The sequence below is a fragment of the Oreochromis niloticus genome, linkage group LG10 (genome assembly GCF_001858045.2).
Source record: "Oreochromis niloticus isolate F11D_XX linkage group LG10, O_niloticus_UMD_NMBU, whole genome shotgun sequence".
Taxonomy (NCBI): domain Eukaryota; kingdom Metazoa; phylum Chordata; class Actinopteri; order Cichliformes; family Cichlidae; genus Oreochromis; species Oreochromis niloticus.
This window is the reverse complement of record NC_031975.2, coordinates 10,254,568-10,269,720: the sequence shown is the minus strand read 5'-3', so window position 1 is coordinate 10,269,720 and position 15,153 is coordinate 10,254,568. Positions and strand designations below refer to the sequence as shown.

The following is a 15,153-nucleotide window of genomic DNA, read 5'->3' as shown; positions in this document are numbered from 1 at the left end:
TACCAATGATGACTGCTGGTACAAAGACCATGACTGTCACCAGTGTGGGAGGAAGGGCCACACGAAACGCATGTCAGAAGCAGCCAAGATTGGAACAGGAAAGAGAAAGAGGGAAAACCTGAGCTGAAAGGCAATGCAGTTAAAAACAGAGCAAAGGACAAAAAGAGGAGAATTCATCATGTTGCTGCAGAGGAAAGTGAGAGTGAAGGAACCAGGCTCGACACTGATAGTGAGTTGGAGCTGTATTCTTTGTCTCGAAAAGAGAAATATTCACGTATCTCCCTAATGCCTGTAGTTAATGGGAAGAAAATGGAGATGGAGCTGGATACAGGGGCTGCTGTGTCTTTGATCCCATGGGAACAGTACAAAAGTATGCTGAGTCAGTTGCCGTTGCAACCCACTGGCATTTTGCTGAAAACATACACTGGGGAGCCGCTGGCACCAGAAGGGGTCATCAAGGTGCAAGTTGAACTGAATGAGCAGCGTGCAACTCTACCCTTGTATGTGGTAAAGGTGGATGCTCCACCACTGTTTGGTAGGGAGTGGCTGAGAGTTATCAAGCTGAACTGGAAAGACTTAAAGATGATTCATGCCAGAGAGCAGAGCGGAAATGACAATCTGGAGGCTGTGTTAAAGAAACACTCAGCCATTTTCTCAAAGGAGCTGGGCACAATGAAAGGAATTAAAGCCAGATTGACTCTTAGGCCTGATAGTGTCCCCAAATTCTGTCCACCACGTAACGTGCCTTATGTCCTCCGCCCTCGGGTGGAGGCGGAACTGAAACGCCTGACTGAGCTTGGGGTGATCACACCAGTGGAGCATAGTGATTGGGCTACGCCCGTGGTCCCTGTCAACAAGAAGGATGGCTCAGTGAGACTCTGCGGTGATTTCAAAGTCACTCTAAATTCACAGCTCTGTGTGGATAAGTACCCACTTCCACGCATTGAGGACCTGTTTGCTTCTCTAGCAGGAGGTCAGCATTTCAGTAAGCTAGACTTAGCAAATGCCTACCTACAGATGGAGGTAGAAGAGGAGTCTAAGAAGCTGCTGACTATTTTGACACAAAAAGGGCTGTTCTGTTTCAATCGCTTGCCTTTTGGAGTGGCGTCATCACCTGCATTGTTTCAGAAGGCTATGGATCAAGTGCTTCTCGGCCTACCATACACCCATTGTTATCTGGATGACATCCTCGTCAGTGGTCCAGATAAACAGACACACCTGAGAACCCTTAAGGCAGTTTTGGGCAGGCTGGAGGACTATGGCCTGCGTCTCAAACAGGAGAAGTGCCTGTTTTTCCAAGAATCAGTGGAATACCTGGGCCACATAATTGATGCGGCAGGGTTACACAAATCACCAGAAAAGGTGCGTGCCGTTATGGAAGCTCCAGCACCAGCTGATGTCAGCCAGTTACGTTCTTTTCTGGGAATGCTCAACTATTATGGACGTTTCATACCTGATTTAGCTACGGTCCTGAAGCCGCTGAATGAGCTACTCAGTAAAGAGAAGAAATGGCAGTGGACACTGGCCTGTGAGTCAGCTTTCCAGAAAGCTAAAGAACGTCTGGCCTCACCAGAAATACTCACCCACTACAATCCTGAACTGCCTCTCCGTTTGGCATGTGACGCTTCACCATATGGAGTTGGAGCCGTGCTCTCACATGTCATGCCTGATGGCCAAGAACGGCCAATTGCTTATGCTTCACGAACCCTCAGTAAAGTAGAACGAAACTATGCTCAGATCGAGAGGGAGGCGTTGGCAATTGTTTTTGGAGTGCGCAAGTTTCACCAGTATCTCCATGGTAACAATGGTAACAACCTTGCTCACTGACCATCGCCCACTGAGCTCCATTCTGAGTCCAGTAAAAGGTACACCATCAATGGCAGCTGCGCAAATGCAGCGTTGGGCGCTCCTTCTGTCAGCACATCATTACACCTTGCAGTATCGGAAGGGGGCACATCACGCCAATGCGGACGGACTGTCACATTTGCCTCTGCCCCTTGCACAGAAAGAGAAACAGGGAGCGGTTGAGGTATTCTACGCATCTCAACTGGACACATTACCAGTCAGTGTCACCGAGATCAGACGTGACACCTTGTCTGATGTCACCTTGTTTCGTGTCCTGGAAATGGTAACAACTGGACATTTTCCAGCAGCAAAGGACACAGATCAAGAGCTGTCACCCTATCTGATGCACAGACATGAACTCACAATACAGCAGGGATGCCTCATGTGGGGCGTGAGGGTGGTTGTGCCACCTAAGCTGCGCTCTCATGTCCTGAAAGAGCTCCACACTGCACATCCAGGGATGGTGAGGATGAAGAGCTTAGCTCGCAGCTATGTTTGGTGGCCTGGCATTTATTCTCAAATTGAGCTTCAAGCTAAAGCCTGCCACTCTTGTCAGCGTGTGCAAAAAGAGCCTGGGTTAGCACCTTTGCACCCTTGGCTGTGGCCTTCCTGTCCGTGGGAACGGATCCATGTGGATTTTGCAGGTCCATTTGGAAGTCACATGTACCTGGTGGTGGTAGATGCACATTCCAAGTGGCCTGAGGTGCATATTATGGATAGCACCACAGCTGGTAAAACCATACAAGTGCTACGGGGTCTCTTTAGTCGCCATAGCATTCCCCACGTCCTGGTGAGTGATAACGGACCGCAGTTCTGTTCTGAGGAATTCAGGGTGTTCCTGAAAGCTAATGGAGTCAAACACATCCGTTCCGCACCGTACCATCCTGCCACTAATGGTTTGGCGCGGAACGTTTTGTGCAGACATTCAAGCATGCACTGAAAGCTTCCAGGGGTACAGCACCTGTGCAACAACGCCTTGACACGTTCCTCTTGACATATCGCAACACTCCCCATGCAACAACTAGAGAAACGCCAGCTATATTGTTCATTGGACGCAAGCTGCGCTCTCGACTGGATTTTCTGAAGCCCAGTGTGGCCGGAGCAGTGCGTCGGTCACAAGATGCTCAACAACAATGCCAACAGCAACACTCCAGGGACAGATGGTTCACTGTTGGCGAGCCTGTCCTGGTGCGTGATTATAGGAAGGGAGAGGACAAGTGGACGCACGGTGTCATACTGGAGAAGACTGGGCCAGTGTCATACAAGGTGAATGTGGGAGCCCAAGGAGTGTGGAAACGTCATGTGGATCAGATGCTGACACGACCGGAGTCAGTATCTCAGCAGGTCACAGTGGATCCTCCGACAAGCTCTCAGATGTCACCAGCCCAGAGTGGTAGTGACACCATGCTTCACCCTTGTACATCTCTGCAGGAAGAGACTCTTGAACAAGTTCTGGGGACCACCTTACCTCCACAAACACCCCAGTCTCTTAAACCATCACCAACTGATGGTTACAGAGTCTGTAAGAGTCTGTAAGACGTTACCCAGTGAGAGTCACCAAGCCACCTGCTCGTTATCGTGATGGGTGAGCGTATTAAGTAGTTCAGTGAGAATGTTGGCGTTCAGAGACATTGTTCTCAACTACAAAGAAATTCATACAGAAAGAAACATTAGTTCCAGTTTTCATGAATGTTGTAATAAAAAAAAAAAGGTACTACTTTGGTTATGGGAAATGTTTCTGTGGGTGGTGCCACGGTCGCATAGCTTACTGGGGAGGAGATGTTATGTATGAACCAAGAGTTATTGTGTGCTATGCAAGCCATCGCCAGTAGGGGGCATCACAGCCAGTTATGTGTGTGTGTTACTTCTGTGTTATCCAAATAAAGAAGAAGTCAACTTGTAAACAAACTATCGTGTGTGCAGTCTGACTCGGCATAAGCTCTAATAGTGTACTGACACTACAGTGGGAATATAACAGGAGGGAAATAAAAAATGTAATCCGATCCATTAAATATCAAAAAAGCACCTCACATAACTTGCGACATGGCGTAACTCGGCTCATAACCGTAGCACGTCGGAGCAGTATGCGTCACGTGATAGAGCGGCTGTGTGTATTTGTAGCCTCGCTAGCAATCTGTATTTTTCTAGCTAATATTCACAAAGGTAGGACGGTTAGCCACTGAATTTCGTGTTGTGCGCATGCGCAGAAACAACGGGTAGGATGGTTTGCCAGGTAGGATGGATTCCCAGAACACCGGCATTTCATCTCTGAGGAAGTTATCCCAGAGAGAAGTAAAGCAAGTGTGTAAGTTCATCTCTGAATGTTTGTAAAGCATTCCTGCGTTAAGCTTAACAACCGATATATGGAGCGACTGCCTCTTCTCTCCCCCTCCCTCTCCTGCTGCTACTTCAATCATGAAACTGATCAATGATCAGCTGATCAGCTTTTCTGTCGCGAGTCCGTCTCTCTTGTTTGTTTATTGCCCACTTCGCGCCAGAAAGAGGAAACCAGCGGCTGAACAACAGCAGCACGTTTAAGCTTGATAAGCTGTTGTTAGAATTTATTTAATATTACGTTCTACACCAGGATCCTTTTCTACGTAGCTGACGGCTGGTAACTGTGCAGGGGCGGATCTAGCAAAGTTTAGCCAGGGGTGCAGGTAGGGCATTAACAGGGAAAAGGGGGGCACAAAGACATACTTTTCTTTCTTAGTCTCGTTTAAAATGTCTAGCTTTTAATAAATAATTATCCGAATCTTACACCCAAAGTTTTAATCTGATGTAAAATGTATAGAAGTCCATTAGTAACTATTAAGTCCATGTAGTAACTATTAAGTCTAATATACCCTAGTAAGCTATAGTACTTTTTCCTTTGGGATGGTACGATCTGTGCAGTCTGCAATTCTGTTGAAGAAAGATGTTGAATCTATTTACTTATTCTTGAAAAATAATTTATTTCTGTGCATTTTTTTTCACACTGCATCAAATTAAAGTTAATTACGTCGATTAAGCATCACGAGGTGGAGGGTGGGGGGTGGTCCCTTTTTTTTTTTTTTAAATTTTGCTGGGAGTTTTAGAACCCTATTAGTTAGGTTGCTTAATCTTTAAAATACCAGAATAGGAAGGATGGAGTAGGTTTAAGTTTATTAGATTGATCAGTATTGCTGAACTATGAAATATTTTGGGTGCAGTGTATTTTTTGCATACAGGTATAACAGAATAGCTTTAGTGTTTTGTTTTGTTTTTTAACTTGAGTATGAACTTATACAAAAAGCAGCAAGATATTAAAAAAACAATTTTATTGATTAAAAAACACACTATATCGGATTCATATCGGTATCGGCAGATATCCAAATTTATGATATCGGTATCGGTATCCGGCATCTGTGGACTCTAACTTACACCCCCCTCCCCCAAAATCCATTCTTTCTATCTCAGCACTTCAAGTGAGGAACGAGCTTCGCAAGCGCAAGATGCAGAAGGCTGCAGGTCCAGATGGCATCAGCTCCAGGCTTCTGAGGTGCTGCGCAGATGAACTGTGTCTGTCACTGGGGAAAGTACCACAGCTGTGGAAGACCTCCTGCGTGGTACCAGTACCAAAGACCTCCCATCCCAAGGACCTCAGCAGCTACAGGCCGGTAGCCCTGACATCACATCTGATGAAGACCCTCGAGAGGTTGGTTCTAAACCGTCTGCGCCCCCTGCTGAGGTTTTCATTGGATCCGCTGCAGTTTGCTTACCAGCCTGGCATCGGGGTGGAGGACACAGAGTCTCCCACCCCATGCATGGAAATGTTGCTGAACTGCAGAGCTCCTTCAGTGACAGACTGCTGCATCCTAGATGCATGAAGGAGCATTTCTGCAGGTCCTTCCTCCCTGCAGCTGTCAGACTGTACAATCAAAACTGCTCCCAACAAACCCAACAAATAGATGTTTACATCAGTGCTATAACAACTTCTACTGTTATAACTTGCACATTACTTTTCTCAATTTATATATACACTAACGTATTGGAAGTTACATGTCTACTTTTTAATGCACAGGTACTATACACAATCTGCACTTTTCTAATTATTCTAAATATTCTTAACTATTTAAACATCTTTCAGTATCCTGCTCTGTTTGCACACTACAACCTGGGTTTGCCACTTATCTGTACTCTAATTTTAATAACTGTACAGTACTCTGCTTTGGTAACTATTGTCCATGATGTAAATATGTAAAAAATTGTGTTTCTGTTCTATGTCCTGTTCTGTTTGTATATGTGTGTTTTTGCTGCTGATACAACCAAATTTCCCCTTGTAGGACCCTGTGTAAATTAGAGAGAATCCAAAATAAATTCAAACTTGTACACTCAATCCTTGTTTTTTTAAAAAACATTAAAGATATTCATTTCACCCTGATAAAGAACAGTTCAAAGAAATCATTAAAAGCCAAAAATCCATAACATTCATGCCCATGATGAGTGCATGTAAATTGAACAATTGGACAAAAGTGCATATATACATTAAACAGTATACAGTACTGTGCACCTGCTTTCTTTCTTTGTCTTTTACTTATTAATTAGAGTTTTAGTTTGTTAGTTTAGTGAGAAGGTCAGTGAGAAGGTCCACAAACTCAGATATAAAATCCTTCTTATATCTAGGAGTTCGAAGCTGGTGAAGCATGTCGATGAGGATAGCTGCTTAAAGTCGAGTGTGCTTTAAAAACAACAGCTAACCCCCCGCCGTGACCAGAACATCTCAGAGCACTAAAATAAGTACAGCCAGCCGGCAGTAGTTCAGAAAAAATCTAATCAAATCAACTCAAATCACCAGATAGAGTCCAAGTTTCAGTAAGAGGAAATCCAATGCATGGGAAGAAGAGAAATATTTTATTGTTTCTTTCATTCATCCATCCATCCATCCATCCATCCATCCATCCATCCATCTTCTTCCGCTTAACTGGGACTGGGCTGCGGGGCAGCAGCCTAAGCAGAGAAGCCCAGACCTCCCTCTCCTCAGGCACCTCCTCCAGCTTGTCCGGAGGAACACCAAAGCGTTCCCAGGACAGTCGAGAGATATAATCTCTCCAGCGTGTCCTGGGTCTGCCCCGGGGCCTCCTCCCAGTGGGACATGCCCGGAACACCTCACCCGGGAGGTGCCCAGGAGGGATCCTTGTCAGATGTCCCAACCACCTCAACTGGCTTCTTTCATTGTGGAGGAGCAGTGGCTCTACTCTGAGTCCCTCCCGGGTGGATGAACTTCTCACCCAATCTCTAAGGGAGAGTCCAGCCACCCTTTGGAGGAAGCTCATTTCCGCCGCTTGTATCCGCGATCTCGTTCTTTCGGTCACTACCCACAGCTCGTGACCATAGGTGAGGGTAGGACATAGATCGACCAGTAAATTGAGAGCTTTGCTTTTATGCTCAGCTCTCTCTTCACCACAACGGACTGGTACAGCGTCCACATCACTGCTGCCGCAACACCAATCCACTGCCACCCCAGCAGACCACACCATAAAAGATGGCTGAGGTCTCAGAAGGTCTTCAGGAGTGGGCCCTTCACTCCAAAAGACCTGAGTCTCTGCAGCAGGTACAGCCTGCTCTGCCCTTTTCTGTAGAGGGTGTCTGAATTATGAGTCCAGTCCAGTTTATTTTTCAAATAAACACCAAGGTACCTGTAGCTGTCCACAGCCTCAATGTCCATACCTTGAAAACTCCACCCTTTTCCGGCTGAGAACCATGGCCTTAGATTTGGAGGTGCTGATCCTCATTCCCGCCACTTCACATTCGGCTGCGAAGCGTTCCATTGTGAGCTGGAGGCCACCACCCAATGAAGCCAACAGAACCACATCATCCGCGAAAAGCAGAGATGAGATTCTGAGACCACCTAAGTGAAAGGCTTCCGCCTAGAAATTCTGTCCATAAAAATTATGAACAGAATCAGTGGCAAAGGCCAGCCCTGGCGGAGCCCATCACCCATCCGGGAGCAAGTCCGACTATGCGGACCAAGCTCTTGCTACAGTTGTATAGGGATCGAATGGCCCGTAGCAATGGGCCAGACACCCCATACTCCCGCAGCACCTCAAACAGCACACCGAGGGACACGGTCGAATGGACCAAATAGCTTATGGATCAATAGGGGTCCATGTCCATCTTGGGGGTCACTCCCATAGGGCTTAAATCTGGGACTCTCCACCGTTTGACCTTAGAACTGAAGACGCTTCTCGGATGAGAGATGAAACATCTTCAAGCAACTTAAAGAAGTCCAGACATTTTTCTTTCCAAGTTCCTTAGACACTATCTGTATATAATTTTTTGAGCAGTGTATTTAAGTCTGTATTTATACTTTTGACCCTGTGTAGATTACCTTCCTGATGTTGGCCAGTCCATTCATGACAAGACAGTCTTCTCGGTCTTCCTCATCATCCAGGTCCAGCAAGGGGGAGCTTTGTTGGTCCAGGAAGAAGCACTTGGTGCCCTCATTTCGTGGGTCAAAGGGATCCACAATAATGGGCTCTGTGCCTTTGATCTCACAGCGACAGAAAGGGCATCCTTGGCCATCTGATTCCTGAATAGATATAACAAGGCTAGTCATACACAAACATACAAAAACACAGGTGGTGACATTTTAACCAAAAAATATTACCAAATGCCACATGTTGTTTCAGTAACATCAGGAAACTATTGTGCATTCATTGTAAAAGACCCTGTCAAAAACATAAAAAAATAGCAGGTTTTAGGTTTTAGAGCTATCTAACAAAGATAGAGCAAAACTATGCTTTTGGTAGCCATATAGTTGGGAACTTGACTGTGGACTTGGGATAACTGATGTCCTGTAATAAAAAGCTTTACCTTTAGCCACATATGACACACATTCTATTATTTTAAACTTTATTTTTGAGTGACTGTTTCATTCATAAGTCAACATTTCAGTAGCACACTGGGAGAATTCTGAGTCAAATGATTATTCTCTGTGGGCTTATTACTACACTACTATATCACTATTACCATTATCACACTTAAAAAAATACAGGCCATGGCGGTTGAGTACATTACTTCTTTTTTCTATGAATAAATAAACCTGCTGATTTTTATCATCCTTAGCTCTTGGACAACTCTTCTAATAATTCTTTTCACTCTTCAGACGTCACCACGTTGCGGAGCATCATTTACCTGGCAGGGCGCCTAGGCAGCTCAAACGCTCAAAAGTTTGGTTATATTTTACGAGAACGGATGACAATGGGGCAACTTGTAATACTTGCAAAGTAGATATTTCATTTAAGGGAGGAAACACTACGAATATGCAAAAGCATTTGCTCACAAAACACGCGATGACCTTAAATGAATGTTGTGTTTTTAATTCCGCTCCAGACTCGTGAATCTCAACTCAGCAGCAGTGGTAACGTTTGCACGTCCTCTCCCGTTAATGCGGCAGGTAAATAATCAATTAACAGTGCATATTATGTTAGCGCGATCTGCCTTATTACAAAACCTACCATTACTGTGCGCTGCATTTAGGTGACCATGATGAGAGAGACAGAGTCTGGCTGGCAGTTCTCGCTGCAGTCTACCGGTAGCGTCTCCTTTCAGGCCAGGATAGACGAATGTCACCGAGCAGTGACTAAGTTTGTGGTCAAAGGCTTGCACCCATTTGCCACAGCAGATGCCCCCGATTTTCGGTAAGTGAATGTGTTTAATTGTAGGCAGGGACATTACTGGATATTCTTGTGTAATTGCTACAGAATAATTTATGTTATACTTTGTTAATGCTACAGAAGAATATTTATTTTATTATTTTACATTTACAATTTTTTTTCCTGGGGACCCTGTGACACCCCATTGAAGAGCCGTAGGCTGTGGATCTCTTAAGATCTCACTGTTGGGTTTGTAAGGCCATGTTACTCCTAAATTTCTATCTTGTTCAAAGAGAAGATATAAAACAAAGTTCTAAGCTAATTGACCTTAGTGTTCTCCTTTTTTAAAAATAAGAATCGATAAGAGAATCGATAAAGAATCGAATCGTTAAACAGAATCGAAAATGGAATCGGAATCGTGAAAATCTTATCAATACCCATCCCTACCCAAGAGTGATCAGTTCTGTAACCAGTGCCATCAGTTTGTTTTGCAACAATAAGGTTGCAATAAGGCGGAGGACCCCACACACCCCTCACACACACTCTTCACCCTCCTGCCTTCTGGCAAAAGGTACCGGAGCATTCGGGCCCTCACTGCCAGACTGCGAAACAGTTTCTTCCTCTAAGCCATCAGACTCCTGAACACTCAGTGACTGGACCTTCATACACGTCACTACCTCAAGCACTTAACTGCACAATCTCACACACACACACACACACACACACACACCTTCATTCATCAAGCTACTTTTTCCACAATGCTCAGTCTTTTGCACAACCCACTGTCATTGTTGCACTTTTCTATTGCACTCTTGTGTCTGCACTGTCTTGTGTCTGTATTATTCTGTTCTGCCTGGTGTTGCACTGTTTTTGTTTGGTTTTTGGACATTTTTGGCAATTTTTGCACACTTGCACTTTACGTACTCCTGTGTTGATTGTCTGTTATATGTCATATGTAGCACCATGGTCTTGGAGGAACATTGTCTCGCTTCACTGTGTACTGTACCACTGCACACGGTTGAAATGACAATAAAGCCACTCGACTTGACTTGACTACTGCTTCTCACTTTAGCCTCTGCAAAGTGAGCGGGTAGCCTTCATGCATTTTTTGTGCATCCTTCTTGTACACAGTTCTCTTCTGACAGCCTTAGGGTCGTATTACGTCCAAATATGTTAGGGTACCTGGGTCGTTGTGTTTTCTTTTCTTTGACTCTTGTTTATTCTTTATTGTTTTCTCTGTGTGACTTTTTTCCTAGTTGAGTTATCTGTATTTGTAGTTCAGGTTGTCTGGTTAGTTATTAGTTCCCTTTTCATGTCCTGGTCTCGTCTCTGTGTCCTGTTTGCCTTGGTCTTGCCTTTGTGTCTCCACCCCTGTTAGGTCAGTCTTGTCTTCATGTTTGTCTGCCCGTTTCCCTAGACATGTCTCCTTGTGTCCCTCTCGTCCCTTGTTCTCTCGCCCTCTCTTGTCCCTTGCTCTCTTATCCTCGTTGTCCTGCCTCTTTTCCCTGGGTTTCATCTGTCTGCGTCCCATTGTGTGTGAAATAGAAATAGAAATCATTGTCTTTCTATTTTAGATAAAGTCAGTCTTGTAAAAACAGTAGCTCATTCATCCTTAAATGACACTATTTGCTGTTCACGTTCTTGTTAGAATTGCAAGAGTTGCCTATTTTTCAAACCTGGTTTTGAAGACCAGAAGTAACTCCTTACTGTAACTCCTGCTGTACCTGCAGTCCCAATTTTTTTAAATGAAGATTGGGAAATCTTTCTCTCCAGCTACTCCATACTTCGCTGCAGACCTCCCAAGTACAAGCTGGAGGTCACTGCCTGACAAAGCCAGAAGAACCATATCTGTGAATAGCAGAAACGTGATCCAGAGGCCACCAAAGTACACATCTGCACCTAGATATTCTGTTCATAAAAGTTATGAACATAGTCTTGAAGGAGGGCGGGCCTGGTGGAGTCCAACTCTCACTGGGAAATGGGCTCAGTTACTACCGGCAATGTGAACCAAGCTTTTGCTATGGTTATGCTAGGAACAATCCCATAGTCCCAAGGTAATCCCCACAGGATGCTGTTGGGTGCTTAATGTAAGTTCTTATCTTGTTTAGGAAATATGTTATGGAATAATTAATTATAAACAATGAATAAAGAATTTCATCATTTTTCCTTTTAAAGATAATTTTTAAATATAACTTTAATATACTGTATACAGTGGTCAGCTGTGGACCATTGTCAATCAATCTCCTCCGTGCCGTGTCTCCTGTCCAGTACAGAATGCGTTCAGCTTGTCAAATTTACATAAATCTTCGATCGTTAGCAGTGTGACTCTGAAGTGCTGTACTGTATGTTTGTAAATTTTCTCCAACAAACACAAAAATGTCAATGAAACGTTTTGCACCAAAGGCAACCACGGGTGCCTTTGGTTTTATTCTATAATACTGGACTTATTTTTCTACGAAGGTTTGAACTTAGAGTGTTTAAACCATAGAGAAAAGTGTGGAAATGTTCGAGCCTGTTGGAGAAAAGTGTATAAAGTGTGTAGTGAGAGGTTTTACAGCTATAAAACATCTATAATAATTGTAAAAAAATTAAGTTATCGTGGGTTATTTTTAGAACGTAACTACCGCGATAAACGAAGGACCACTGTACATACTGTATATATACAGTACATTAAATGGCAAGGAAAATGATAGGTTTAAACACACACTCTATAGATCTGCCAATGTTCGGCATTTTATATGAATAGCCTAAAGCATGCTAGAGTTATAATGAAAAGGGGAAACCATAGCCTCATTTTGTATTAACTTTTCAGCAGTGCATTTTAAAGAACAGTTACTGCCCGACTCTTCAAGTCTGTAAGCTTGGCTGTGCGGTGCATTTGTACAAGCCATAGTGTGTTTGTATAAAGTCTTCTGAGTGTTGCAAAAAAACACTCAAAGGTCCTGTGAATGATTGCAAGATTTTTGGTCTTGTTTTAAGCCCCACAGAGTAAATTGTGTGGACTGTCGTACTGCCCAGAGATTAATAACATCAGGGTCAGTGCAGAACTCAAGTCTGAAGAGACATAACTACAACACCATGGCCAGCGAAGGGATACGTATGAAAAAAGGGAGAACAGGACATGCTAATGACTCATATGAGAGTAACATTTACAGACACTCCTCATACAGCTTTCAGTGCAGAAACAAGAGGCACAATAAATACACTAGTGTAGGACAGGTTGCTGTGAGAGACACTACATAAAAAGACAACAGGAAGCAGAGAACCACAAGCAGAACCACAAGGAGAACCACAAGCATAAAAACTGGAATATATTGTGTGCAGTCTCACCTCTCACTTCTGCTGATATGTGGAATTTCAATTTGGACAAATTCATGGGTACAGGGAAGGAGTAAGGAAGAGAGGGTTTTTTTGTTGGCCTGACTGCTGAAGAAAGCTGCTTTGACTGTATTTTTCAGAAGTCTTTTCAAACTTCTATGCAGGCTCATTAATGCAATATTAATCACAAAGATTATATTACCCAACTGGACAGAACATTTCTCAGTGTGACAATGAACAAATGCACGTACACATGTAATACCACCAATATTCAATAACTTTGAAATGGACTTCTGTGATAAGGTTTGTTATGATACCTGCCAGGCAGTAAGACAGGAAGTACACATGAGGTGACCGCATGGTTCAATCTTGATGTCTTTGTCATTCTCAGCACAGATCTTACAAAGCTGAAAGGTAGAGCCCATTTCACAGTACAGCTCATACTGCTCCTGTTCATGCAGAAAATACTGCTGTTAGTCATCAAATGGCATATAAAAGTCATGAGAAACATATAAACATGCACAATCCGTACAACACACATTTCCCATCTCGTCTTGTACAATGTGTTTTTCTTCTCTCACTCGTTCAGAGCTATTCCATAACCTTTTATCTTTAAAGTCCCAAATTTTATTTGGGGATCTAACTGAATAAGTGAATCTTCCCTTATGTTCAAAAGAAAAAAAAACATGTTTTCTCATAGTGAATGATGCTGCACCAAATTCACAGAAACAGACTATTTTTATTGGTTTGATTTTAAAGGCTTCCCCCTCAAAAACCAAGTCTGATTTGTCACCATTACTAAACAAAAATAAGCACAAGAACAGGTATAGCTGTGTAAGAACTGCTAGCTACTAAAAAACTACAATTTATCTGTACAGTTTTGAAACCACAGAACAATCAGAATTTCCGCACACGTCAGCATGTAACATAACCCAAAATGGTTTTAAGCATTTTCTAAAGTAATTTTCCCAAATTACTCCCATTGTGACCATTTAATAATCTACCAAGAAGAAAATCGCTTTTGTAGTGGAAGCCTTGGTGGAGCTATGTTTTCAGTGATGTTTTTAATGATGGAAGCAAAAACTACGAAGCCAAATTCCATGAAATTGTACGGTGATGTAAATATTTGAAAAAGAGGATCTCATTGGATGGTGATGTAGAACTGGATCACTTTCTTAAAAGTGGCCTTGTCAGATGATACTCTTACCGGTTCAGGAAAAACAAATAAATAATAACCAGACTGCTTGCTGGGCAACTGTCATTCACCTTTGAAGTTTCCCAGTATTCCCTAACTGATCTTGTTTGGAATAATTTTCTCAGAAAATTAAAATGTCAAAGTACAGGGAACACTACACTACTACACGTGAATGAATAAACAAACCACTAGTAAAAAGTGTTGTAAAAATAACTTATTCACTATTTTGAAATTGAAAAAATGTGGCGGCACTTCTAGAAAACTGTTAAAGTTTTTGTCACACTATACGGAAAATTCAGTTTTGTAATAAATCTGAAGTGAGTATAAAAAAGCCATTGATTTGTATTACTTCATTTAATGCCACACTTTTACACAGTGATTTTCAACATTTAATAGTTTGGAGAGGCTGTGAGTCATGTTGATTTACTGAATGCTGTGAAACACAAAGTCTACCCGGCAAATCATATTACTCACCGAAATGTCACAATTAGTTATGTGCCAATACACGTGGGAAATTTACATAATATTATAAATTTCACCATGTATACATGTTTTTTTTCAGTAACATAGAAACACTCACACACACACATAACCACACACACAAACCCACTTGTGTGACTTTGATGTGATCGTGAGGTGTCGGCTCACATAAACCAGTGAGGTCAGGATTGTAACTGCGACCATCTGGGAATAAGTAGCTGTGAATTTAAAGCAAACAACCAAACAACAAAGAACAGCATTTCATTATATGTTATATTTATAAGAGTCTAACTTGTGCACCTTTCAATAATCATGAATTCTGTCTAGTTAAAAACACTGACTATAATTATGTAATGAGTAAAGTGAAAAAATGGATTAGTAGTACTGTTTGTATCACTAATATAACCTGTTTTTTGCACCACTTAAATTAAATATATATGTCTAACTTTTTTGAAGGCCTTTAACATTATCAGGTATTATCGAAACAGACAACATCAGATAAACACTTCTGGGTCAAAAACCCTTTCTTAATCCAGGATATGGCTTTCATAAAAGAGTTTTTCATACACTGATCTCTGGTTTGCTCCTAAGCATTTAAAGCCAATCAGATGTGACCACTGAAGATACAATTTGTGACTTTCTGTTTGCAGAAAGCAACAAGCTCACCACATACCTGCAGAGAGTGAGTTAGAAAAAGAA

At 42.7% G+C, this 15,153-nt stretch overlaps 1 protein-coding gene across 1 annotated transcript in view; it reads right to left on the bottom strand.

Annotated features, from left to right (window-relative positions):
- cblb (Cbl proto-oncogene B, E3 ubiquitin protein ligase) overlaps nucleotides 1-15,153 on the bottom strand; it is a gene marked incomplete at its 3' end in the record, with an annotated part of 68,232 nt that overhangs the window by 20,719 nt on the left and 32,360 nt on the right. The window contains exons 9-11 of the mRNA XM_025911025.1: nucleotides 14,585-14,672; nucleotides 13,097-13,228; nucleotides 8,195-8,395 (exon numbers count right to left, since the gene is read on the bottom strand). Coding sequence (XP_025766810.1) covers nucleotides 8,195-8,395; nucleotides 13,097-13,228; nucleotides 14,585-14,672 — 421 coding nt within the window. The remainder of the gene's footprint in view (nucleotides 1-8,194; nucleotides 8,396-13,096; nucleotides 13,229-14,584; nucleotides 14,673-15,153) is intronic.